Here is a 24026-nt window from a genome sequence, read left to right as displayed (position 1 = left end):
GCGATAATATTGAAATGGAAGGAGTATCAGACCACTGAAAATCTACCAAGACCTGGCCGTCCCTCTAAACTTTCAGCTCATACAAGGAGAAGACTGATCAGAGATGCAGCCAAGAGGCCCATGATCACTCTGGATGAACTGCAGAGATCTACAGCTGAGGTGGGAGACTCTGTCCATAGGACAACAATCAGTTGTATATTGCACAAATCTGGCCTTTATGGAAGAGTGGCAAGAAGAAAGCCATTTCTTAAAGATATCCATAAAAAGTGTTGTTTAAAGTTTGCCACAAGCCACCTGGGAGACACACCAAACATGTGGAAGAAGGTGCTCTGGTCAGATGAAACCAAAATGTAACTTTTTGGCAACAATGCAAAACGTTATGTTTGGCGTAAAAGCAACACAGCTCATAACCTTGAACACACCATCCCCACTGTCAAACATGGTGGTGGCAGCATCATGGTTTGGGCCTGCTTTTCTTCAGCTTGGACAGGGAAGATGGTTAAAATTGATGGGAAGATGGATGGAGCCAAATACAGGACCATTCTGGAAGAAAACCTGATGGAGTCTGCAAAAGACCTGAGACTGGGACGGAGATTTGTCTTCCAACAAGACAATGATCCAAAACATAAAGCAAAATCTACAATGGAATGGTTCAAAAATAAACATATCCAGGTGTTAGAATGGCCAAGTCAAAGTCCAGACCTGAATCCAATCGAGAATCTGTGGAAAGAACTGAAAACTGCTGTTCACAAATGCTCTCCATCCAACCTCACTGAGCTCGAGCTGTTTTGCAAGGAGGAATGGGAAAAAATGTCAGTCTCTCGATGTGCAAAACTGATAGAGACATACCCCAAGCGACTTACAGCTGTAATCGCAGCAAAAGGTGGCGCTACAAAGTATTAACTTAAGGGGGCTGAATAATTTTGCACGCCCAATTTTTCAGTTTTTGATTTGTTAAAAAAGTTTGAAATATCCAATAAATGTCGTTCCACTTCGTGATTGTGTCCCACTTGTTGTTGATTCTTCACAAAAAAATACAGTTTTATATCTTTATGTTTGAAGCCTGAAATGTGGCAAAAGGTCGCAAAGTTCAAGGGGGCCGAATACTTTCGCAAGGCACTGTATTTATATATAAATAAATGGTGGGACCAACAGCAATAATAATAGTAGTAGTGGACATGGGATTACCATTAACAACAACTACAACAACAATATTAATGAGAACAACAATACATTAAAGCAATGGTAGTAGACCAGTGTCAACATGACTGAGAAGACACATGACATGGTATGAAAGACAAAACAAAACAAGATGGGAAATATTATCAACATTACTTTGCACTTTTCACTGGCTGTCCCTCAGGTTGTGGCAGGAGGACACATATTTGGCTGCCAAAACTGCACAATTTGGCTTTTCACCCAATAAATATTAGATTTTTTCTTCATCTTTTATAGTTTCAAATTCTTTGTATTGAATTATAATTTTGGGAAAGAAATATTCTCTTAGGTCTGTGTATTTGTCACAGTGTAATAGGAAATGCAGCTCTGTCTCTACCTCTCCCCTGGAGTAGAGTGAGCACAGCCTGTCCTCTCTGGGCAGCCAGGTGTGTCTGTGACGACCGTTCTCTATAGCCAGACTGTCCTCTCTGGGCAGCCAGGTTTGTCTGTGACGACCGTTCTCTATAGCCAGACTGTCCTCTCTGGGCAGCCAGGTTTGTCTGTGACGACCGTTCTCTATAGCCAGACTGTCCTCTCTGGGCAGCCAGGTTTGTCTGTGACGACCGTTCTCTATAGCCAGACTGTCCTCTCTGGGCAGCCAGGTGTGTCTGTGACGACCGTTCTCTATAGCCAGACTGTCCTCTCTGGGCAGCCAGGTGTGTCTGTGACGACCGTTCTCTATAGCCAGACTGTCCTCTCTGGGCAGCCAGGTTTGTCTGTGACGACCGTTCTCTATAGCCAGACTGTCCTCTCTGGGCAGCCAGGTTTGTCTGTGACGACCGTTCTCTATAGCCAGACTGTCCTCTCTGGGCAGCCAGGTGTGTCTGTGACGACCGTTCTCTATAGCCAGACTGTCCTCTCTGGGCAGCCAGGTGTGTCTGTGACGACCGGTCTCTATAGCCAGACTGTGCTCACTGAGTCTGTACCTAGTCAGTGTTTTACTCAGTTTTCTATCAGTCACAGTGGTCAGATAGTCTGCCACCATGTACTGTCTGTTTAGAGCCAAATAGCATTGAAGTTTACTTAGATTTTTTGTGGTGTCTTTTCAATAGGTGATATATTTTTATTTTTGTTTTGTGATGATTTGGTTGGGCCAGATTTTCTGAGTGCTGTCCTGAGGCTCTATGGGGTGTGTTTGGGTTGGTGAACTGAGCCTCAGAACCAGCTGGCTGAGTACTGTCCTGAGGCTCTATGGGGTGTGTTTGGGTTGGTGAACTGAGCCTCAGAACCAGCTGGCTGAGTGCTGTCCTGAGGCTCTATGGGGTTGGTTTGGGTTAGTGAACTGAGCCTCAGAACCAGCTGGCTGAGTGCTGTCCTGAGGCTCTATGGGGTTGGTTTGGGTTGGTGAACTGAGCCTCAGAACCAGCTGGCTGAGTGCTGTCCTGAGGCTCTATGGGGTTGGTTTGGGTTGGTGAACTGAGCCTCAGAACCAGCTGGCTGAGTGCTGTCCTGAGGCTCTATGGGGTTGGTTTGGGTTGGTGAACTGAGCCTCAGAACCAGCTGGCTGAGTGTTGTCCTGAGGCTCTATGGGGTTGGTTTGGGTTAGTGAACTGAGCCTCAGAACCAGCTGGCTGAGTGCTGTCCTGAGGCTCTATGGGGTTGGTTTGGGTTGGTGAACTGAGCCTCAGAACCAGCTGGCTGAGTGCTGTCCTGAGGCTCTATGGGGTTGGTTTGGGTTAGTGAACTGAGCCTCAGAACCAGCTGGCTGAGTGCTGTCCTGAGGCTCTATGGGGTTGGTTTGGGTTAGTGAACTGAGCCTCAGAACCAGCTGGCTGAGTGTTGTCCTGAGGCTCTATGGGGTTGGTTTGGGTTAGTGAACTGAGCCTCAGAACCAGCTGGCTGAGTGCTGTCCTGAGGCTCTATGGGGTTGGTTTGGGTTGGTGAACTGAGCCTCAGAACCAGCTGGCTGAGTGCTGTCCTGAGGCTCTATGGGGTTGGTTTGGGTTGGTGAACTGAGCCTCAGAACCAGCTGGCTGAGTGCTGTCCTGAGGCTCTATGGGGTTGGTTTGGGTTGGTGAACTGAGCCTCAGAACCAGCTGGCTGAGTGCTGTCCTGAGGCTCTATGGGGTTGGTTTGGGTTGGTGAACTGAGCCTCAGAACCAGCTGGCTGAGTGCTGTCCTGAGGCTCTATGGGGTTGGTTTGGGTTGGTGAACTGAGCCTCAGAACCAGCTGGCTGAGTGCTGTCCTGAGGCTCTATGGGGTTGGTTTGGGTTGGTGAACTGAGCCTCAGAACCAGCTGGCTGAGTGCTGTCCTGAGGCTCTATGGGGTTGGTTTGGGTTGGTGAACTGAGCCTCAGAACCAGCTGGCTGAGGGGACTCTTCTCTTGTTTCATCTCTTCACATTGTAGAGCTGTGTGATGGAATGTTTTGGGGTCACTTGTTTTTAGATGGTTGTAAAATTTGATGGCTCTTTTTTCTATTCGAATGAGGAGGGGGTATCGGCCCAATTCTCTACATGCGTTATTTTGAGTTTTTCTTTGCACTTGCAATACAGTCTTGCAAAACTCTTCAAGCAGTATTTCAATTGGATGTTTGTCCCATTTGGTAAATTCATAATTAGAGATTGGACCCCATACTTCACTGCCATATAGAGCAATTGGTTCTATAACTGATTGAAAAATGTTGAGCCAGATTCTAATTGGAATTTCGATTTTGATGTTTCTTTTAATGGCATAGAATGCTCTTCTTGCTTTGTCTCTCAGCTCATTCACAGCCACGTGAAAGCTACCTGTGTTGCTGATATTTAGTCCTAGATATGTGTAGTTTTTGGTGTGTTCTAATAGAACTGTGTCCAAATATAATTTATATTTGTCATCCTTATTTCCGGACCTTTTTTGGAATATCATTATATTTGTTTTGTTTTAGGTTAACGGTCAGAGCCCAGGACTGACAGAACCTGTGGTTAACGGTCAGAACCCAGGTCTGACAGAACCTGTGGTTAACGGTCAGAGCCCAGGTCTGACAGAACCTGTGGTTAACGGTCAGAACCCAGGTCTGACAGAACCTGTGGTTAACGGTCAGAACCCAGGTCTGACAGAACCTGTGGTTAACGGTCAGAACCCAGGTCTGACAGAACCTGTGGTTAATGGTCAGAGCCCAGGTCTGACAGAACCTGTGGTTAATGGTCAGAACCCAGGTCTGACAGAACCTGTGGTTAACGGTCAGAGCCCAGGTCTGACAGAACCTGTGGTTAACGGTCTGAGCCCAGGTCTGACAGAACCTGTGGTTAACGGTCAGAGCCCAGGTCTGACAGAACCTGTGATTAACGGTCAGAGCCCAGGTCTGACAGAACCTGTGGTTAACGGTCAGAGCCCAGGTCTGACAGAACCTGTGGTTAACGGTCAGAGCCCAGGTCTGACAGAACCTGTGGTTAACGGTCAGAGCCCAGGTCTGACAGAACCTGTGGTTAACGGTCAGAGCCCAGGTCTGACAGAACCTGTGAAGACGATCTAGGTGCTGCTGTAACCCCTCTTTAGTGGGAGACAGCAGCACCAGGTCATCTGCGTACAGCAGACACTTGATTTCAGTGTTGTGTAGGATGATACCAGGTGCTGCCGGATTCTTCTAATGTTTTTGCCAATTCATTAATGTAGATGTTAAATAGTGTTGGACTTATTGGGCAGCCCTGTTTTCACTCCCCGTCCCTGAGAGAAGAAGTCTGTTTGCTTGTTGTTAATTCATTCATGTAGATGTTAAATAGTGTTGGACTTATTGGGCAGCCCTGTTTCACTCCCCGTCCCCGAGAGAAGAAGTCTGTTTGCTTGTTGTTAATTCATTAATGTAGATGTTAAATAGTGTTGGACTTATTGGGCAGCCCTGTTTCACTCCCCGTCCCCGAGAGAAGAAGTCTGTTTGCTTGTTGTTAATTCATTAATGTAGATGTTAAATAGTGTTGGACTTATTGGGCAGCCCTGTTTCACTCCCCGTCCCCGAGAGAAGAAGTCTGTTTGCTTGTTGTTAATTCATTAATGTAGATGTTAAATAGTGTTGGACTTATTGGGCAGCCCTGTTTCACTCCCCGTCCCCGAGAGAAGAAGTCTGTTTGCTTGTTGTTAATTCATTAATGTAGATGTTAAATAGTGTTGGACTTATTGGGCAGCCCTGTTTCACTCCCCGTCCCCGAGAGAAGAAGTCTGTTTGCTTGTTGTTAATTCATTAATGTAGATGTTAAATAGTGTTGGACTTATTGGGCAGCCCTGTTTCACTCCCCGTCCCCGAGAGAAGAAGTCTGTTTGCTTGTTGTTAATTCATTAATGTAGATGTTAAATAGTGTTGGACTTATTGGGCAGCCCTGTTTCACTCCCCGTCCCCGAGAGAAGAAGTCTGTTTGCTTGTTGTTAATTCATTAATGTAGATGTTAAATAGTGTTGGACTTATTGGGCAGCCCTGTTTCACTCCCCGTCCCCGAGAGAAGAAGTCTGTTTGCTTGTTGTTAATTCATTAATGTAGATGTTAAATAGTGTTGGACTTATTGGGCAGCCCTGTTTCACTCCCCGTCCCCGAGAGAAGAAGTCTGTTTGCTTGTTGTTAATTCCTTAATGTAGATGTTAAATAGTGTTGGACTTATTTTGCAGCCCTGTTTCACTCCCCGTCCCCGAGAGAAGAAGTCTGTTTGCTTGTTGTTAATTCATTAATGTAGATGTTAAATAGTGTTGGACTTATTGGGCAGCCCTGTTTCACTCCCCGTCCCCGAGAGAAGAAGTCTGTTTGCTTGTTGTTAATTTTAACCGCACATTTGTTTTTAGTGTACGTTGATGTTATCCCTGCAATACCACTTTCTATTAGTTTACAAAAAATACATTTGTGCCAAATTGTTTAATAATTAGAGTGTGGAGGGTGTAAATGTGGTCTGATGTACGATAATTTTTTAGAAATCCAATCTGGCTTCTGCTCAGGACGTTGTGTTCGTCAAGGAAATGATGTAGTCTGCTATTTATAACACTGCAGAGAATTTTCCCCAAGTTGCTGTTAACGCAAATTCCTCTAATTATTTGGGTCAAATTTGTCTCCATTTTTATAGATTGGTGTGATCAATCCCTGGTTCCAAATATCGGGGAAAATACCTGCAGTGAGGATAATGTTGAAGAGTTTGAGTATAGCCAATTTGAATTTGTGGTCTGTATATTTGATCATTTCATTTAAAATACCATCAGCACCACAGGCCTTTTTGGGTTGGAGAGTGCATAGTTTTTCCAATAATTATTCTTCTGTAATTGGGGTATCCACAGGATTTTGTCATTTTTCTTGTATATATTTTTGTTCTGGGCTCTTTGTTATATTGCTGTAGAGGTTTGCAAAGTGATTTCTCCACATATCCCCATTTTGGATAACCAATACCTCTCTCCTCGCTTACACACACTCTCTCTCTCTCTCTCTCTCTCTCTCTCTCTCTCTCTCTCTCTCTCCTCGCTTACACTGTCTCTCTCTCTCTCCTCGCTTACACTGTCTCTCTCTCTCTCCTCGCTTACCCTGTCTCTCTCTCTCTCTCTCTCCTCGCTTACCCTGTCTCTTCTCTCTCCTCGCTTACCCTGTCTCTCTCTCTCTCTCTCTCCTCGCTTACCCTGTCTCTCTCTCTCTCTCTCTCTCTCTCTCCTCGCTTACCCTGTCTCTCTCTCTCTCCCTCTCTCTCTCCTCTCTTACCCTGTCTCTCTCTCTCTCCCCCTCTCCCCCTCTCTCCTCTCTTACCCTGTCTCCATCTGTCTTCCAGTTTCTCCACTCTCTTTCTCTTCTCAGTACCCATCTCTCTCTCACACTTTTTTATTTCATCTTCATCATCCCTCTCTCCCAGTTTCTCCACTCCTCCATCTATTTCTGTAACCTCACGCTGTCTCCCCTCATTCTCTATCTCTCTATGTGGTTATACATGTGGGTTTAATTAGGGGTTGCCTAGACCTAGAGAAAGCTTTTCAGCATAGAGTAGAGGCCCACTCCCACTCTGAACCCAATACCACAGGATTCCTGCCTGCTTAGACCTGTCTAAGATCTCACTTCTCAATTGAAATAGCACAGTTCTCTCAGGGGTGATATTGTCTGTGCTGGTGTGATTTTGTTGATTGGCGCCATCTTTTCTCTTCCTCTTTCCATCTATTTTCATTTCCCTCCCTCCCTCCTGCTCTCTTCCACAGTATCCATGGTACCCTCCAGTGTGGCAGTGAGCTCCAGAATAGTGACCAGCCTGTATGAGAGATCAGCAGCCTGCTGTGTTGGAACTGTGACTGTCTCCAACCACCAGTGACAGAGATGAATGTCAGTGAGTAAAACAAATCCTAGTCCAAAAACATAAGGATCCCGAGGACAAGAAAGACGGCACCTCGTTAGACACTTGTTTTTCTTTCTGAGCATGTAGCTGCCATGTTTCCACATTAGAATCCAGCCGTCATCAGAGCAGGATGCATGCCAGTGCCAGGAGCACTGGGCATGGAGAGGGCAGCTCCGCACGTTCAACTAAGTTACAGAAGAACCCGAAGCAGGGGTACCGTAAACTTGGCGTGGCTAGTGGGTCCGGGTCAAAGTCGGCCGGGACAGGGTCAGGGGGTAAAACCTTGTCTATGGAGAACATCCAGTCCCTGAACGCAGCCTACGCCACCTCCGGCCCCATGTACCTAAGTGACCGCGATGCCTTGGCCTCCTCCGGTGGCTACCCTAAAGGAACCATGACTCTGGGGCGAGCCACCAGCAGAACCTCCTACACGGGCCGGACCACAGCCATGGGCAGCAGCCCCAACATCACCACCACATCAGACAGCCAGGGCTATGGGGACCAGAGCCACACCCAGCACCTCCAGGCAGGGGGGCCCTCAGGGCTGCTGAGGCAGGCTGGACGGGGTGGAGAAGGAGCGGGAGAAGACATCCAGGTTCAGCTCAGGGAGCTGCAGAGAGAGAATGAATTGCTGAGAAGAGAGATGGATGGAGAGAGGGATGGGAGAGAAGGGAGGATGAGCTCTTCTGTCAACAGTAGAAAGAACTTCTGGAGCCCGGAGGTGAAAAGTCGAGACAGAGGGATGAGGAAAGAGGAGGGAGCCCTTACATCCATCCTGAAGGAACAGAAGTGGGCCTCTCCAGAGGAGGACCAGGTGAGAATAACCGGGGGAGGGAGGCTTGATTGAAGGCCCATGATGGTCTTAACATGGGGACAAAGCATCCACACCGTCTGCCTGGAGGTTTCTGTGTAAAAATGTATAATGTATCCCAATGGGTTTCTGGGTGTTTTTTTAGACAGATATACACTACCGTTCAAAAGTTTGGGGTCACTTAGAAATGTCCTTGTTTTTGAAAGAAAAGACAAAAAAAATCCCCATAAAATAATATCAAATTGATCAGAAATACAGTGTAGACATTGTTAATGTTGTAAATGACTATTGTAGCTGGAAATGGCCGATTTTTTTTTATTTTTATGAAATATCTACATAGGTGCCCATTATCAGCAACCATCACTTCTGTGTTCCAATGGCACGTTGTGTTAGCTAATCCAAGTTTATCATTTTAAAAGGCTAATTGAGTGATTGAGTGACTTAGTGACTGGAACGAATTGCAAAAATTGTTGAAGTTGGAGACTTGTATCTCCCTCACCAACTTTTAACATCAGCTATCTGAGCAGCTAATCGATCGCTGCAGCTGTACATAGTCCATCGGTATATAGCCCACCCAATGTACCTACCTCATCCCCATACTGTTTTTATTTATTTACTTTTCTGCTCTTTTGTTTACCAGTATCTGCACATGACTATCTGATCGTTTATCACTCCAGTGTTAATCTGCTAAATTGTAATTATTCGCCTACCTCCTCATGCCTTTTGCACACAATGTATATAGACTCTTTTTTTTTTAAATGTTTAAAAAAAATTCTACTGTGTTATTGACTTGTTTACTCCATGTATAACTCTGTGTTGCTGTCTGTTCACATTGCTACACTTTATCTTGGCCAGGTCGCAGTTGTAAATGAGAACTTGTTCTCAACTAGCCTACCTGGTTAAATAAAGGTGAAATATATATATATATTTTTAAATTAGAAAATCCTTTTGCAATTATGTTAGCACAGCTGAAAACTGTTGTCCTGATTAAAGAAGCACGTTGAGACTGGTGTTTTGCGGGTAATATTTAATGAAGCTGCCAGTTGAGGACTTGTGAGGTGTCTGTTTCTCAAGCTAGACACTCTAATGTACTTGTCCTCTTGCTCAGTTGTGCACCGGGGCCTCCCACTCCTCTTTCTATTCTGGTTAGAGACAGTTTGCTCTGTTCTGTAAAGGGAGTAGTACACAGCCTTGTACGAGATCTTCAGTTTCTTGGCAATTTCTTGGCAATTTGACATGGAATAGCCTTCATTTCTCAGAACATGAATAGACTGATGAGTTTCAGAAGAAAGTTCTTTGATTCTGGCCATTTTTAGCTTGTAATCAAACTCATAAATGCTGATGCTCCAGATACGCAACTAGTCTAACTGGCCAGTTTTATTGCTTCTTTAATCAGAACAATAGTTTTCAGCTGTGCTAACATAAATGCAAAAGTGTTTTCTAATGACAAATTAGCCTTTTAAAATGACTTGGATTAGCTCACAACCTGCTATTGGAACACAGGAGTGATGGTTGCTGATAATGGGCCTCTGTACGCCTATGTAGATATTCCATAACAAATCAGCCGTTTCCAGCTACAATAGTCATTTACAACATTAACAATGTCTACACTGTACTGTATTTCTTATCAATTTAATGTTATTTTAAAGGACAATTTTTTTGTGTGCTTTTATTTCAAAATCAAGGCCATTTCTAAGTGACCCCAAACTTTTGACCGGTAGTGTACATAAAGACCGTGTGGTAGACACGGCACTCTCACTGTTACCATGGGAACATGTCCAACGGCTGGCATTCTAGCAGCTATAAAAGTCAGTTGTTCTGTGAAGTTAGAATGAATGGGAGGAGAGGTTCTATAGACTGCTCTCTGGTCTGTCTTCTCTCCCTTTCACTCTGTCCTTCTCACAGAGGTGTGTTTTATGAGGCTTAGCTTCTTCTCCCTCACACAGCTGTGAAGCCTCCTCTCCATACCTTTTTTAGCTCGGTCTCACACTCTTACACTAACTGTACCACTGTGCTTTTACACCGGCGTACACACACACACACACACACTGTTTTTACTCACTCAGATGAAGAACAGAGAAACATTGAGTCCACAGGGGATGTATTTTCATTAATAGTGACTGAATACAGAATCATTCTACAGACAGCTTCCTTTGTGGTTGGATGGAGCATATGGAGAATATCTTCACTTACTTACTGTACATTGATAATAACTACTCTGATGCCATAGATAGCACATACCGTACACCGTAGCCTGCACATTATCCTGATGACACATAACATAGTCCTTACATAACCTGAGAGGGGTGGGGGTGAGGGGTCAGGGGGATTGAGGGTGAGACAGTGATTTAATATATATGTTTTTTAATCTTTCTTTGTATTATTGTGGTTCTTTGTAAAGTCTTTAGGGTGGATGGATACCACTAGGCATGATCCAAACATCATCATTGTTTGTATTCAGAACACAGCAGTGTGTGCTGTGTGTAGGGAAAAAGGGATACCTAGTGAGTTGTACAACTGATTGCATTCAACTGAAATGTGTCTTCGCATTCAGCCCAACACCCCAACACCCACGTCCTGGCGCCCGGGGAACAGTGGGTTAACTGCTTTGCTCAGGGGCAGAGCGACAGATTTTCACCTTGTCAACTCAGGGATTCGATTCAGCAACCTTTCGGGTACTGGTCCAACGCTCTAACCTGGCTGTCTACCCGTTCACTATGATGACAGATTACATAGCTGTTCTTTAGCAGACCTGATAGATATCAGTAGACAGGAATATGGGTGATATTGAGGTCTTGTTGTTCTGCAGTCAGTACAATCCTCTTTAACAAACGCACATGGTAGGATCAATACACTCTAATTGAGGAGGTCAAACAGCGGTTGCACCCTTTATTGATTCCTCTCTAAACTTGTACTTCTCTTCCCTCGACCTTCTGACTTAACTTTTTAGTTTCTAGTAATATCTTATCGTCACGACAGAAGCCACTATTATCTATTGTCTGCCAAAGTTCCTCTGCCCTCTCCCTCTCTCATCCTTTTCCTCCCTCCTCTCTTTTGCCTCTTCTCTCCTCTTGTTCTCTCCATTCTTGTTACTTCTCCCCCTCTCTGTATTCTCCTTCCCTCCTCTCTGGAGATAGTCAGAGGGAGACCGGTTGTGAGAAATATTAGCATTAAAAAGGTCCTCCTTTACTCAAATGGCGCTGGAGGGGATGGCTGCCATTTTATGGGCTCTTAACCAACCGGTTTATGGGCTCTTAACCAAGCTATTTATATATATATTTTTTGCATTGTTTGTAACTTATTTTGTACATAATGTTGTTGCTACCGTCTCTTATGACTGAACAGACCTTCTGGAAATCAGAACAGTGACAACTCACCTTGAACTGGATGAATAATTTATCTTTAACGAGTCGGACGAGAGGGATTTACTCCAGACAGCCGAGAAGGCCCTCATCCCCGTCAATCGCTGGAGAGACGCAGGTATCGCGGAAGGAGGTCGGGGTGTGAGGATATGGCGGCGAGCGGCTAATCTGCCTTTACCATTTGTACTATTGGCCAATGTACAATCGTTGGATAATAAAGTGGACGAACTACAAGCATGTATATCCTACCAATGGGACATTAAAAACTGTAATATCTTGTGGCTGAACGACGACATGAATAACATACAGCTGGTGGGTTATACACTGTATCGGCAGGATAGAACAGCAGCCTCTGTTAAGACAAAGGGTGGCGGTCTATGTATATTTGTAAACAACAGCTGGTGCACGATATCTAAGGAAGTCGCAAGGTTTTGCTTGCCTGAGGTAGAGTATCTCATGATAAGCTGTAGACCACACTATCTACCAAGAGAGTTTTCATCTATGTTCTTCGTAGCTGTCTATTTACCATCACAAACCAATTCAATGAGCTGTATACGGCCAATCAGCAAACAGGAAAATGCTCGTCCAGAGGCGGCGCTCCTAGTGGTCGGGGAGTTTAATGCAGGGAAACTTAAATCCGTTTTACCTATGTGCAACCAGAGGAAAACAAACTCTAGACCACCTGTACTCCACACACAGAGACGCATACAAAGCTCTCCCTCGCCCTCCATTTGGCAATTCTGACCTCCTGATTCCTGCTTACAAGCAAAAACTAAAGCCGGAAGCACCAGTGACTCGGTCAAAAAAGTGGTCAGATGAAGCAGATGTTAAGCTACAGTACTGTTTTGCACAGACTGGGACATGTTCCGGGATTCTTCTGATGGCATTGAGGAGTACACCACATCAGTCACTGGCTTCATCAATAAGTGCATCGATGACATCGTCAGTACAGTCACCCACAGTGAATGTACGTACATACCCAACCAGAAGCCTTCTATGCTCGCTTCAAGGCAAGTAACACTGAAACATGCAGGAGAGCATCAGCTGTTCCGGATGACTGTGTGATCACGCTCTCCGTAGCCGATGTGAGTAAGACCTTTAAACAGGTCAACATTCACAAGGCCACAGGTTCAGACAGATTACCAGGACGTGTACTCCGAGCATGCGCTGACCAACTGGAATGTGTCTTCACTGACATTTTCAACCTCTCCCTGATTGAGTCTGTAATACCAACATGTTTCAAGCAGACCACCATAGTCCCTGTGCCCAAGAACACTAAGGTAACATGCCTAAATGACTACTGACCCATAGCACTCACGTCTGTAGCCATGAAGTGCATTGAAAGGCTGGTCATGGCTCACATCAACACCATTATCCCAGAAACCCTAGACCCACTCCAATTTGCATATCACCCCAACAGATCCACAGATGATGCAATCGCTATTGCACTCCACACTGCCCTTTCACACATGGACAAAATGAACACCTGTGAGAATGTTATTCATTGACTACATTTCAGCGTTCAACACCATGGTGGCCACAAAGCTCATCACTTAGCTAAGGACTAAACACTTCCCTCTGCAACTGGATCCTGGACTTCCTGACAGGCCGCCCCCAGGTGGTAAGGGTAGGTAACAACACATCCGCCACACTGATCCTCAACACGGGGACCCGTCAGGGGTGTGTGCTCAGTCCCCTCCTGTACTCCCTGTTCACTCATGGCTGCATGGCCAGTCATGACTCCAACACCATCATTAAGTTGTGGTAGGTCTGATCACCGACAACGACGAGACAGCCTCTAGGGAGAAGGTCAGAGACCTGGCCGTGTGGTGCAAGGACAACAACCTCTCCCTCAACGTGATCAAGACTAACGAGATGATTGTGAACTACAGGAAAAGGTGGACCGAGCACACCCCCATTCTCATCGATGGGGCGGTAGTGGAGCAGGTTGAGAGCTTCAAGTTCCTTGGTGTCCACATCACCAACAAACTAAAATGGTCCAAGCACACCAAGCCAGTCGTGAAGAGGGCACGACAACACCGTTTCCCCCTCAGGAGAATAGGTTTTTGGCATGGGTCTTCAGATCCTCAAAAGGTTCTACAGCTGCACCATCAAGAGCATTGGTTGCATCACTGCCTGGTATGGCAACTGCTCGGCCTCCGACCGCAATGCACTACAGAGGGTAGTGCGTACGGCCCAGTACATCACTGTGGCTAAGCTTCTGTCAAGCCATAAGACTACTGAACATCTAATCAAATGGCTACCCAGACTGTTTGCATTGCCCCCCTCTTTTACGCTGCTGCTATTCTCTGTTAAAATCAAATCAAATCAAATTTTATTTGTCACATACACATGGTTAGCAGATGTTAATGCGAGTGTAGCGAAATGCTTGTGCTTCTAGTTCCGACAATGCAGTAATAACCAACGAGTAATCTAGCTAACAATTCCAAAACTACTACCTTATACACACAAGTGTAAAGGGATAAAGAATATGTACATAAATATATATGAATGAGTGATGGTACAGAGCGGCATAGGCAAGATGCAGTAGATGGTATCGAGTACAGTATATACATATGAGATGAGTAATGTAGGGTATGTAAACAAAGTGGCATAGTTTAAAGTGGCTAGTGATACATGTATTACATAAAGATGCAGTAGATTACATAGAGTAGAGTATATACGTATACATATGAGGTAAGTAATGTAGGGTATGTAAACATTATATTAAGTAGCATTGTTTAAAGTGGCTAGTGATATATTTTACATCAATTCCCATCAATTCCCATTATTAAAGTGGCTGGAGTTGAGTCAGTGTCAGTGTGTTGGCAGCAGCCACTCAATGTTAGTGGTGGCTGTTTAACAGTCTGATGGCCTTGAGATAGAAGCTGTTTTTCAGTCTCTCGGTCCCAGCCTTGATGCACCTGTACTGACCTCGCCTTCTGGATGATAGCGGGGTGAACAGGCTGTCAACAGGCTACACAACAGGCTACACCTGTTGTATTCGGCACCAGTGACATAACATTTCACTGTCTACACCTGTTGTATTCGGCACCAGTGACATAACATTTCACTGTCTACACCTGTTGTATTCGGCACCAGTGACATAACATTTCACTGTCTACACCTGTTGTATTCGGCACCAGTGACATAACATTTCACTGTCTACACCTGTTGTATTTGGCACCAGTGACATAACATTTGATTTGATTTGAAGACTTGTTTTTCACCATCTGTTTGTCTGTGTATGTTTGTGTGAATGTGTTGGTGTGTGTGTACTCTGTGTGTGTGTGTGTACTCTGTGTGTGTGTGTACTCTGTGTGTGTGTGTACTCTGTGTGTGTGTGTGTGTACTCTGTGTGTGTGTGTGTACTCTGTGTGTGTGTGTGTACTCTGTGTGTGTGTGTACTCTGTGTGTGTGTGTGTACTCTGTGTGTGTGTGTGTACTCTGTGTGTGTGTGTACTCTGTGTGTGTGTGTACTCTGTGTGTGTGTGTGTACTCTGTGTGTGTGTGTACTCTGTGTGTGTGTGTACTCTGTGTGTGTGTGTACTCTGTGTGTGTGTGTGTGTACTCTGTGTGTGTGTGTGTGTACTCTGTGTGTGTGTGTACTCTGTGTGTGTGTGTACTCTGTGTGTGTGTGTACTCTGTGTGTGTGTGTGTACTTTGTGTGTGTGTGTATGTAGTCTGTGTGTGTGTGTGTACTCTGTGTGTGTGTGTACTTTGTGTGTGTGTGTGTACTCTGTGTGTGTGTGTGTACTTTGTGTGTGTGTGTGTGTACTCTGTGTGTGTGTGTGTGTCAGTGTGTCAGTGTGTCAGTGTGTCAGAGTGTCAGAGTGTCAGAGTGTCTGTGTGTCAGAGTGTCAGAGTGTCAGAGTGTCAGAGTGTCTGTGTGTCTGTGTGTCAGAGTGTCAGAGTGTCAGAGTGTCAGAGTGTCTGTGTGTCAGAGTGTCAGAGTGTCAGAGTGTATGTGTGTCAGAGTGTCAGAGTGTCAGAGTGTCAGAGTGTCAGAGTGTCTGTGTGTCTGTGTGTCTGTGTGTCAGAGTGTCTGTGTGTCTGTGTGTCTGTGTGTCAGAGTGTCAGAGTGTCTGTGTGTCTGTGTGTCTGTGTGTCAGAGTGTCAGTGTGTCAGTGTGTCAGTGTGTCAGTGTGTCTGTGTGTCAGAGTGTCAGAGTGTCAGAGTGTCAGAGTGTCTGTGTGTCAGAGTGTCAGAGTGTCAGAGTGTCAGAGTGTCAGAGTGTCCGTGTGTCCGTGTGTCTGTGTGTCTGTGTGTCAGAGTGTCAGAGTGTCAGAGTGTCAGTGTGTCTGTGTGTATGTGTGTCAGAGTGTCAGTGTGTCTGTGTGTCTGTGTGTCAGAGTGTCAGTGTGTCTGTGTGTCTGTGTGTCAGAGTGTCAGAGTGTCTGTGTGTCAGAGTGTCAGAGTGTCAGAGTGTCTGTGTGTCTGTGTGTCTGTGTGTCAGTGTGTCTGTGTGTCTGTGTGTCAGAGTGTCAGTGTGTCAGTGTGTCAGTGTGTCTGTGTGTCTGTGTGTCAGAGTGTCAGAGTGTCAGAGTGTCTGTGTGTCAGAGTGTCAGAGTGTCAGAGTGTCTGTGTGTCTGTGTGTCTGTGTGTCAGTGTGTCAGTGTGTCAGAGTGTCAGAGTGTCAGAGTGTCAGAGTGTCAGAGTGTCTGTGTGTCAGAGTGTCAGAGTGTCAGAGTGTCTGTGTGTCTGTGTGTCTGTGTGTCTGTGTGTCTGTGTGTCAGAGTGTCTGTGTGTCAGAGTGTCAGTGTGTCAGTGTGTCAGTGTGTCTGTGTGTCTGTGTGTCAGAGTGTCAGAGTGTCAGAGTGTCTGTGTGTCAGAGTGTCAGAGTGTCAGAGTGTCTGTGTGTCTGTGTGTCTGTGTGTCAGTGTGTCAGAGTGTCTGTGTGTCTGTGTGTCTGTGTGTCAGTGTGTCAGAGTGTCAGAGTGTCAGAGTGTCTGTGTGTCAGAGTGTCAGAGTGTCTGTGTGTCTGTGTGTCTGTGTGTCTGTGTGTCTGTGTGTCAGAGTGTCTGTGTGTCAGTGTGTCTGTGTGTCAGTGTGTCTGTGTGTCTGTGTGTCAGTGTTTCAGTGTGTCTGTGTGTCTGTGTGTCTGTGTGTCAGAGTGTCTGTGTGTCTGTGTGTCAGAGTGTCTGTGTGTCAGAGTGTCAGAGTGTCAGAGTGTCAGAGTGTCTGTGTGTCAGTGTGTCAGTGTGTCTGTGTGTCTGTGTGTCTGTGTGTCAGAGTGTCTGTGTGTCTGTGTGTCTGTGTGTCAGAGTGTCAGTGTCTGTGTGTCTGTGGTCAGTGTGTCAGTGTGTCAGTGTGTCAGTGTGTCAGTGTGTCAGTGTGTCTGTGTGTCTGTGTGTCAGAGTGTCAGAGTGTCTGTGTGTCAGAGTGTCAGAGTGTCTGTGTGTCAGAGTGTCAGTGTGTCTGTGTGTCTGTGTGTCTGTGTGTCTGTGTGTCAGTGTGTCTGTGTGTCAGTGTGTCTGTGTGTCAGTGTGTCAGTGTGTCTGTGTGTCTGTGTGTCTGTGTGTCAGTGTGTCAGTGTGTCAGTGTGTCTGTGTGTCTGTGTGTCTGTGTGTCAGAGTGTCTGTGTGTCTGTGTGTCAGAGTGTCTGTGTATCAGAGTGTCAGAGTGTCTGTGTGTCAGTGTGTCAGTGTGTCTGTGTGTCTGTGTGTCTGTGTGTCTGTGTGTCTGTGTGTCAGAGTGTCAGTGTCTGTGTGTCAGTGTGTCAGTGTGTCAGTGTGTCAGTGTGTCTGTGTGTCAGAGTGTCTGTGTGTCTGTGTGTCTGTTTGTCAGAGTGTCAGAGTGTCAGAGTGTCAGAGTGTCAGAGTGTCTGTGTGTCTGTGTGTCTGTGTGTCTGTGTGTCTGTGTGTCAGTGTGTCAGTGTGTCAGTGTGTCAGAGTGTCAGAGTGTCAGAGTGTCAGAGTGTCTGTGTGTCTGTGTGTCTGTGTGTCTGTGTGTCAGTGTGTCTGTGTGTCAGAGTGTCAGAGTGTCAGAGTGTCAGAGTGTCAGTGTGTCTGTGTCTGAGTGTCAGAGTGTCAGAGTGTCAGAGTGTCTGTGTGTCAGAGTGTCAGAGTGTCTGTGTGTCAGAGTGTCAGTGTGTCAGTGTGTCTGTGTGTCAGTGTGTCTGTGTGTCTGTGTGTCTGTGTGTCTGTGTGTCTGTGTGTCAGAGTGTCAGTGTGTCTGTGTGTCTGTGTGTCAGAGTGTCAGTGTGTCAGTGTGTCTGTGTGTCTGTGTGTCAGAGTGTCAGAGTGTCAGAGTGTCTGTGTGTCAGAGTGTCAGAGTGTCAGAGTGTCAGAGTGTCAGAGTGTCTGTGTGTCTGTGTGTCAGTGTGTCAGTGTGTCAGAGTGTCAGTGTGTCTTAGTGTCTGTGTGTCAGAGTGTCAGAGTGTCAGAGTGTCTGTGTGTCAGAGTGTCAGTGTCTGTGTGTCAGAGTGTCAGTGTGTCTGTGTGTCTGTGTGTCTGTGTGTCAGAGTGTCTGTGTGTCAGTGTGTCTGTGTGTCTGTGTGTCAGTGTGTCAGTGTGTCTGTGTGTCTGTGTGTCTGTTTGTCAGAGTGTCTGTGTGTCTGTGTGTCAGAGTGTCTGTGTGTCAGAGTGTCAGAGTGTCAGAGTGTCAGAGTGTCAGAGTGTCAGTGTGTCTGTGTGTCTGTGTGTCTGTGTGTCAGAGTGTCTGTGTGTCTGTGTGTCTGTGTGTCAGAGTGTCAGTGTCTGTGTGTCTGTGTGTCTGTGTGTCAGTGTGTCAGTGTGTCAGTGTGTCAGTGTGTCAGTGTGTCTGTGTGTCTGTGTGTCAGAGTGTCTGTGTGTCTGTGTGTCTGTTTGTCAGAGTGTCAGAGTGTCTGTGTGTCTGTGTGTCAGTGTGTCTGTGTGTCTGTGTGTCTGTGTGTCTGTGTGTCAGTGTGTCAGAGTGTCAGAGTGTCAGAGTGTCTGTGTGTCTGTGTGTCAGAGTGTCAGAGTGTCAGAGTGTCTGTGTGTCAGAGTGTCAGAGTGTCAGTGTGTCAGAGTGATAGTGTGTCTGTGTGTCTGTGTGTCAGAGTGTCTGTGTGTCAGTGTGTCTGTGTGTCAGTGTGTCTGTGTGTCTGTGTGTCTGTGTGTCTGTGTGTCAGTGTGTCAGAGTGTCAGAGTGTCAGAGTGTCAGAGTGTCTGTGTGTCTGTGTGTCAGAGTGTCAGAGTGTCAGAGTGTCTGTGTGTCAGAGTGTCAGAGTGTCAGTGTGTCAGAGTGATAGTGTGTCTGTGTGTCTGTGTGTCAGAGTGTCTGTGTGTCAGTGTGTCAGTGTGTCTGTGTGTCTGTGTGTCTGTGTGTCAGTGTGTCAGTGTGTCTGTGTGTCTGTGTGTCAGAGTGTCTGTGTGTCTGTGTGTCAGAGTGTCAGAGTGTCTGTGTTTCTGTGTGTCTGTGTGTCAGAGTGTCAGTGTGTCAGTGTGTCAGTGTGTCAGTGTGTCTGTGTGTCAGAGTGTCAGAGTGTCAGAGTGTCTGTGTGTCAGAGTGTCAGAGTGTCAGAGTGTCAGAGTGTCCGTGTGTCCGTGTGTCTGTGTGTCAGTGTGTCAGTGTGTCAGAGTGTCAGAGTGTCAGAGTGTCAGTGTGTCTGTGTGTATGTGTGTCTGTGTGTCAGAGTGTCAGTGTGTCTGTGTGTCTGTGTGTCAGAGTGTCAGAGTGTCTGTGTGTCAGAGTGTCAGAGTGTCAGAGTGTCTGTGTGTCTGTGTGTCTGTGTGTCAGTGTGTCAGTGTGTCTGTGTGTCTGTGTGTCTGTGTGTCAGAGTGTCAGTGTGTCAGTGTGTCAGTGTGTCAGTGTGTCTGTGTGTCTGTGTGTCAGAGTGTCAGAGTGTCAGAGTGTCAGAGTGTCTGTGTGTCAGAGTGTCAGAGTGTCTGTGTGTCTGTGTGTCTGTGTGTCTGTGTGTCAGTGTGTCAGAGTGTCAGAGTGTCAGAGTGTCAGAGTGTCAGAGTGTCTGTGTGTCAGAGTGTCAGAGTGTCAGAGTGTCAGAGTGTCAGAGTGTCAGAGTGTCTGTGTGTCTGTGTGTCTGTGTGTCAGAGTGTCTGTGTGTCTGTGTGTCAGAGTGTCAGTGTGTCAGTGTGTCAGTGTGTCAGTGTGTCAGTGTGTCTGTGTGTCTGTGTGTCAGAGTGTCAGAGTGTCAGAGTGTCTGTGTGTCAGAGTGTCAGAGTGTCAGAGTGTCTGTGTGTCTGTGTGTCTGTGTGTCTGTGTGTCAGTGTGTCAGAGTGTCTGTGTGTCTGTGTGTCTGTGTGTCAGTGTGTCAGAGTGTCAGAGTGTCAGAGTGTCTGTGTGTCAGAGTGTCAGAGTGTCTGTGTGTCTGTGTGTCTGTGTGTCTGTGTGTCTGTGTGTCTGTGTGTCAGAGTGTCTGTGTGTCAGTGTGTCTGTGTGTCAGTGTGTCTGTGTGTCTGTGTGTCAGTGTGTCAGTGTGTCTGTGTGTCTGTGTGTCTGTGTGTCAGAGTGTCTGTGTGTCTGTGTGTCAGAGTGTCTGTGTGTCAGAGTGTCAGAGTGTCAGAGTGTCAGAGTGTCTGTGTGTCAGTGTGTCAGTGTGTCTGTGTGTCTGTGTGTCTGTGTGTCAGAGTGTCTGTGTGTCTGTGTGTCTGTGTGTCAGAGTGTCAGTGTCTGTGTGTCTGTGGTCAGTGTGTCAGTGTGTCAGTGTGTCAGTGTGTCTGTGTGTCTGTGTGTCAGTGTGTCAGTGTGTCTGTGTGTCTGTGTGTCAGAGTGTCAGAGTGTCTGTGTGTCAGAGTGTCAGAGTGTCTGTGTGTCAGAGTGTCAGTGTGTCTGTGTGTCTGTGTGTCTGTGTGTCTGTGTGTCAGTGTGTCTGTGTGTCAGTGTGTCTGTGTGTCAGTGTGTCTGTGTGTCTGTGTGTCTGTGTGTCAGTGTGTCAGTGTGTCAGTGTGTCTGTGTGTCTGTGTGTCAGAGTGTCTGTGTGTCTGTGTGTCAGAGTGTCTGTGTATCAGAGTGTCTGTGTGTCAGTGTGTCTGTGTGTCTGTGTGTCTGTGTGTCTGTGTGTCAGAGTGTCTGTGTGTCTGTGTGTCTGTGTGTCAGAGTGTCAGTGTCTGTGTGTCAGTGTGTCAGTGTGTCAGTGTGTCAGTGTGTCTGTGTGTCAGAGTGTCTGTGTGTCTGTGTGTCTGTTTGTCAGAGTGTCAGAGTGTCAGAGTGTCAGAGTGTCTGTGTGTCTGTGTGTCTGTGTGTCTGTGTGTCTGTGTGTCTGTGTGTCAGTGTGTCAGTGTGTCAGAGTGTCAGAGTGTCAGAGTGTCAGAGTGTCTGTGTGTCTGTGTGTCTGTGTGTCTGTGTGTCAGTGTGTCTGTGTGTCAGTGTGTCAGTGTGTCAGAGTGTCAGAGTGTCAGTGTGTCTGTGTCTGAGTGTCAGAGTGTCAGAGTGTCAGAGTGTCTGTGTGTCAGAGTGTCAGAGTGTCTGTGTGTCAGAGTGTCAGTGTGTCAGTGTGTCAGTGTGTCTGTGTGTCTGTGTGTCTGTGTGTCTGTGTGTCAGTGTGTCAGTGTGTCTGTGTGTCTGTGTGTCAGAGTGTCAGTGTGTCAGTGTGTCTGTGTGTCTGTGTGTCAGAGTGTCAGAGTGTCAGAGTGTCAGAGTGTCTGTGTGTCAGAGTGTCAGAGTGTCAGAGTGTCAGAGTGTCTGTGTGTCAGTGTGTCAGTGTGTCAGTGTGTCAGTGTGTCTGTGTGTCAGAGTGTCTGTGTGTCTGTGTGTCTGTTTGTCAGAGTGTCAGAGTGTCAGAGTGTCAGAGTGTCTGTGTGTCTGTGTGTCTGTGTGTCTGTGTGTCTGTGTGTCTGTGTGTCTGTGTGTCAGTGTGTCAGTGTGTCAGAGTGTCAGAGTGTCAGAGTGTCAGAGTGTCTGTGTGTCTGTGTGTCTGTGTGTCTGTGTGTCAGTGTGTCTGTGTGTCAGTGTGTCAGTGTGTCAGAGTGTCAGAGTGTCAGAGTGTCAGTGTGTCTGTGTCTGAGTGTCAGAGTGTCAGAGTGTCAGAGTGTCTGTGTGTCAGAGTGTCAGAGTGTCTGTGTGTCAGAGTGTCAGTGTGTCAGTGTGTCAGTGTGTCTGTGTGTCTGTGTGTCTGTGTGTCTGTGTGTCAGTGTGTCAGTGTGTCTGTGTGTCTGTGTGTCAGAGTGTCAGTGTGTCAGTGTGTCTGTGTGTCTGTGTGTCAGAGTGTCAGAGTGTCAGAGTGTCAGAGTGTCTGTGTGTCAGAGTGTCAGAGTGTCAGAGTGTCAGAGTGTCTGTGTGTCTGTGTGTCAGTGTGTCAGAGTGTCTGTGTGTCTGTGTGTCTGTGTGTCAGTGTGTCAGAGTGTCAGAGTGTCAGAGTGTCTGTGTGTCAGAGTGTCAGTGTCTGTGTGTCAGAGTGTCAGTGTGTCTGTGTGTCTGTGTGTCTGTGTGTCAGAGTGTCTGTGTGTCAGTGTGTCTGTGTGTCTGTGTGTCAGTGTGTCAGTGTGTCAGTGTGTCTGTGTGTCTGTGTGTCTGTTTGTCAGAGTGTCTGTGTGTCTGTGTGTCAGAGTGTCTGTGTGTCAGAGTGTCAGAGTGTCAGAGTGTCAGAGTGTCAGTGTGTCTGTGTGTCTGTGTGTCTGTGTGTCAGAGTGTCTGTGTGTCTGTGTGTCTGTGTGTCTGTGTGTCTGTGTGTCAGTGTCTGTGTGTCTGTGTGTCAGTGTGTCAGTGTGTCAGTGTGTCAGTGTGTCAGTGTGTCTGTGTGTCTGTGTGTCAGAGTGTCTGTGTGTCTGTGTGTCTGTTTGTCAGAGTGTCAGAGTGTCTGTGTGTCTGTGTGTCAGTGTGTCTGTGTGTCTGTGTGTCTGTGTGTCTGTGTGTCAGTGTGTCAGAGTGTCAGAGTGTCAGAGTGTCAGAGTGTCTGTGTGTCTGTGTGTCAGAGTGTCAGAGTGTCAGAGTGTCTGTGTGTCAGAGTGTCAGAGTGTCAGTGTGTCAGAGTGATAGTGTGTCTGTGTGTCTGTGTGTCAGAGTGTCTGTGTGTCAGTGTGTCAGTGTGTCTGTGTGTCTGTGTGTCTGTGTGTCAGTGTGTCAGTGTGTCTGTGTGTCTGTGTGTCAGAGTGTCTGTGTGTCTGTGTGTCAGAGTGTCTGTGTGTCAGAGTGTCAGAGTGTCAGAGTGTCAGAGTGTCTGTGTGTCAGTGTGTCAGTGTGTCTGTGTGTCTGTGTGTCTGTGTGTCTGTGTGTCAGAGTGTCTGTGTGTCAGTGTCTGTGTGTCAGTGTGTCAGTGTGTCAGTGTGTCAGTGTGTCAGAGTGTCTGTGTGTCAGAGTGTCAGTGTGTCTGTGTGTCTGTGTGTCAGAGTGTCAGAGTGTCTGTGTGTCAGAGTGTCAGAGTGTCTGTGTGTCAGAGTGTCAGTGTGTCTGTGTGTCAGAGTGTCTGTGTGTCTGTGTGTCTGTTTGTCAGAGTGTCAGAGTGTCTGTGTGTCAGAGTGTCAGAGTGTCAGTGTGTCAGTGTGTCAGTGTGTCTGTGTGTCAGTGTTTCTGTGTGTCAGTGTGTCTGTGTGTCTGTGTGTCAGTGTGTCAGTGTGTCTGTGTGTCTGTGTGTCTGTGTGTCAGAGTGTCTGTGTGTCTGTGTGTCAGAGTGTCTGTGTATCAGAGTGTCAGAGTGTCAGAGTGTCAGAGTGTCTGTGTGTCAGTGTGTCAGTGTGTCTGTGTGTCTGTGTGTCTGTGTGTCAGAGTGTCTGTGTGTCTGTGTGTCTGTGTGTCAGAGTGTCAGTGTCAGTGTGTCAGTGTGTCAGTGTGTCAGTGTGTCAGTGTGTCAGTGTGTCTGTGTGTCAGAGTGTCTGTGTGTCTGTGTGTCTGTTTGTCAGAGTGTCAGAGTGTCTGTGTGTCTGTGTGTCTGTGTGTCTGTGTGTCTGTGTGTCAGTGTGTCTGTGTGTCAGTGTGTCAGAGTGTCAGAGTGTCAGAGTGTCTGTGTGTCTGTGTGTCTGTGTGTCTGTGTGTCTGTGTGTCAGTGTGTCTGTGTGTCAGTGTGTCAGAGTGTCAGAGTGTCAGTGTGTCTGTGTGTCTGTGTGTCAGTGTGTCAGAGTGTCAGAGTGTCAGAGTGTTTGTGTGTCAGAGTGTCAGAGTGTCAGAGTGTCTGTGTGTCAGAGTGTCAGTGTGTCTGTGTGTCTGTGTGTCTGTGTGTCTGTGTGTCAGAGTGTCAGTGTGTCAGTGTGTCAGTGTGTCAGTGTGTCAGTGTGTCTGTGTGTCTGTGTGTCTGTGTGTCAGAGTGTCAGAGTGTCAGAGTGTCAGAGTGTCAGAGTGTCAGAGTGTCAGAGTGTCTGTGTGTCTGTGTGTCTGTGTGTCAGTGTGTCAGAGTGTCAGTGTGTCTGTGTGTCTGTGTGTCAGAGTGTCAGAGTGTCAGAGTGTCAGAGTGTCAGAGTGTCAGAGTGTCAGTGTGTCAGAGTGTCAGAGTGTCAGAGTGTCAGTGTGTCAGAGTGTCAGTGT

General features: G+C 46.8%; 1 protein-coding gene across 1 annotated transcript in view; it reads left to right on the top strand.

Annotated features, from left to right (window-relative positions):
• Positions 1–24026, top strand: part of LOC110518541 (ERC protein 2) — a 492964-nt gene that overhangs the window by 12604 nt on the left and 456334 nt on the right. The window contains exon 2 of the mRNA XM_036947561.2: positions 7345–8292. Within this exon, the coding sequence (XP_036803456.2) occupies positions 7609–8292 (684 nt within the window). The 5' untranslated portion in view covers positions 7345–7608. The remainder of the gene's footprint in view (positions 1–7344; positions 8293–24026) is intronic.

Source organism: Oncorhynchus mykiss, chromosome 16 (assembly GCF_057628025.1).
Source record: "Oncorhynchus mykiss isolate SJ-2025 chromosome 16, ASM5762802v1, whole genome shotgun sequence".
Taxonomy (NCBI): Eukaryota; Metazoa; Chordata; class Actinopteri; order Salmoniformes; family Salmonidae; genus Oncorhynchus; species Oncorhynchus mykiss.
This window is presented reverse-complemented; position numbering and strand designations above follow the sequence as displayed.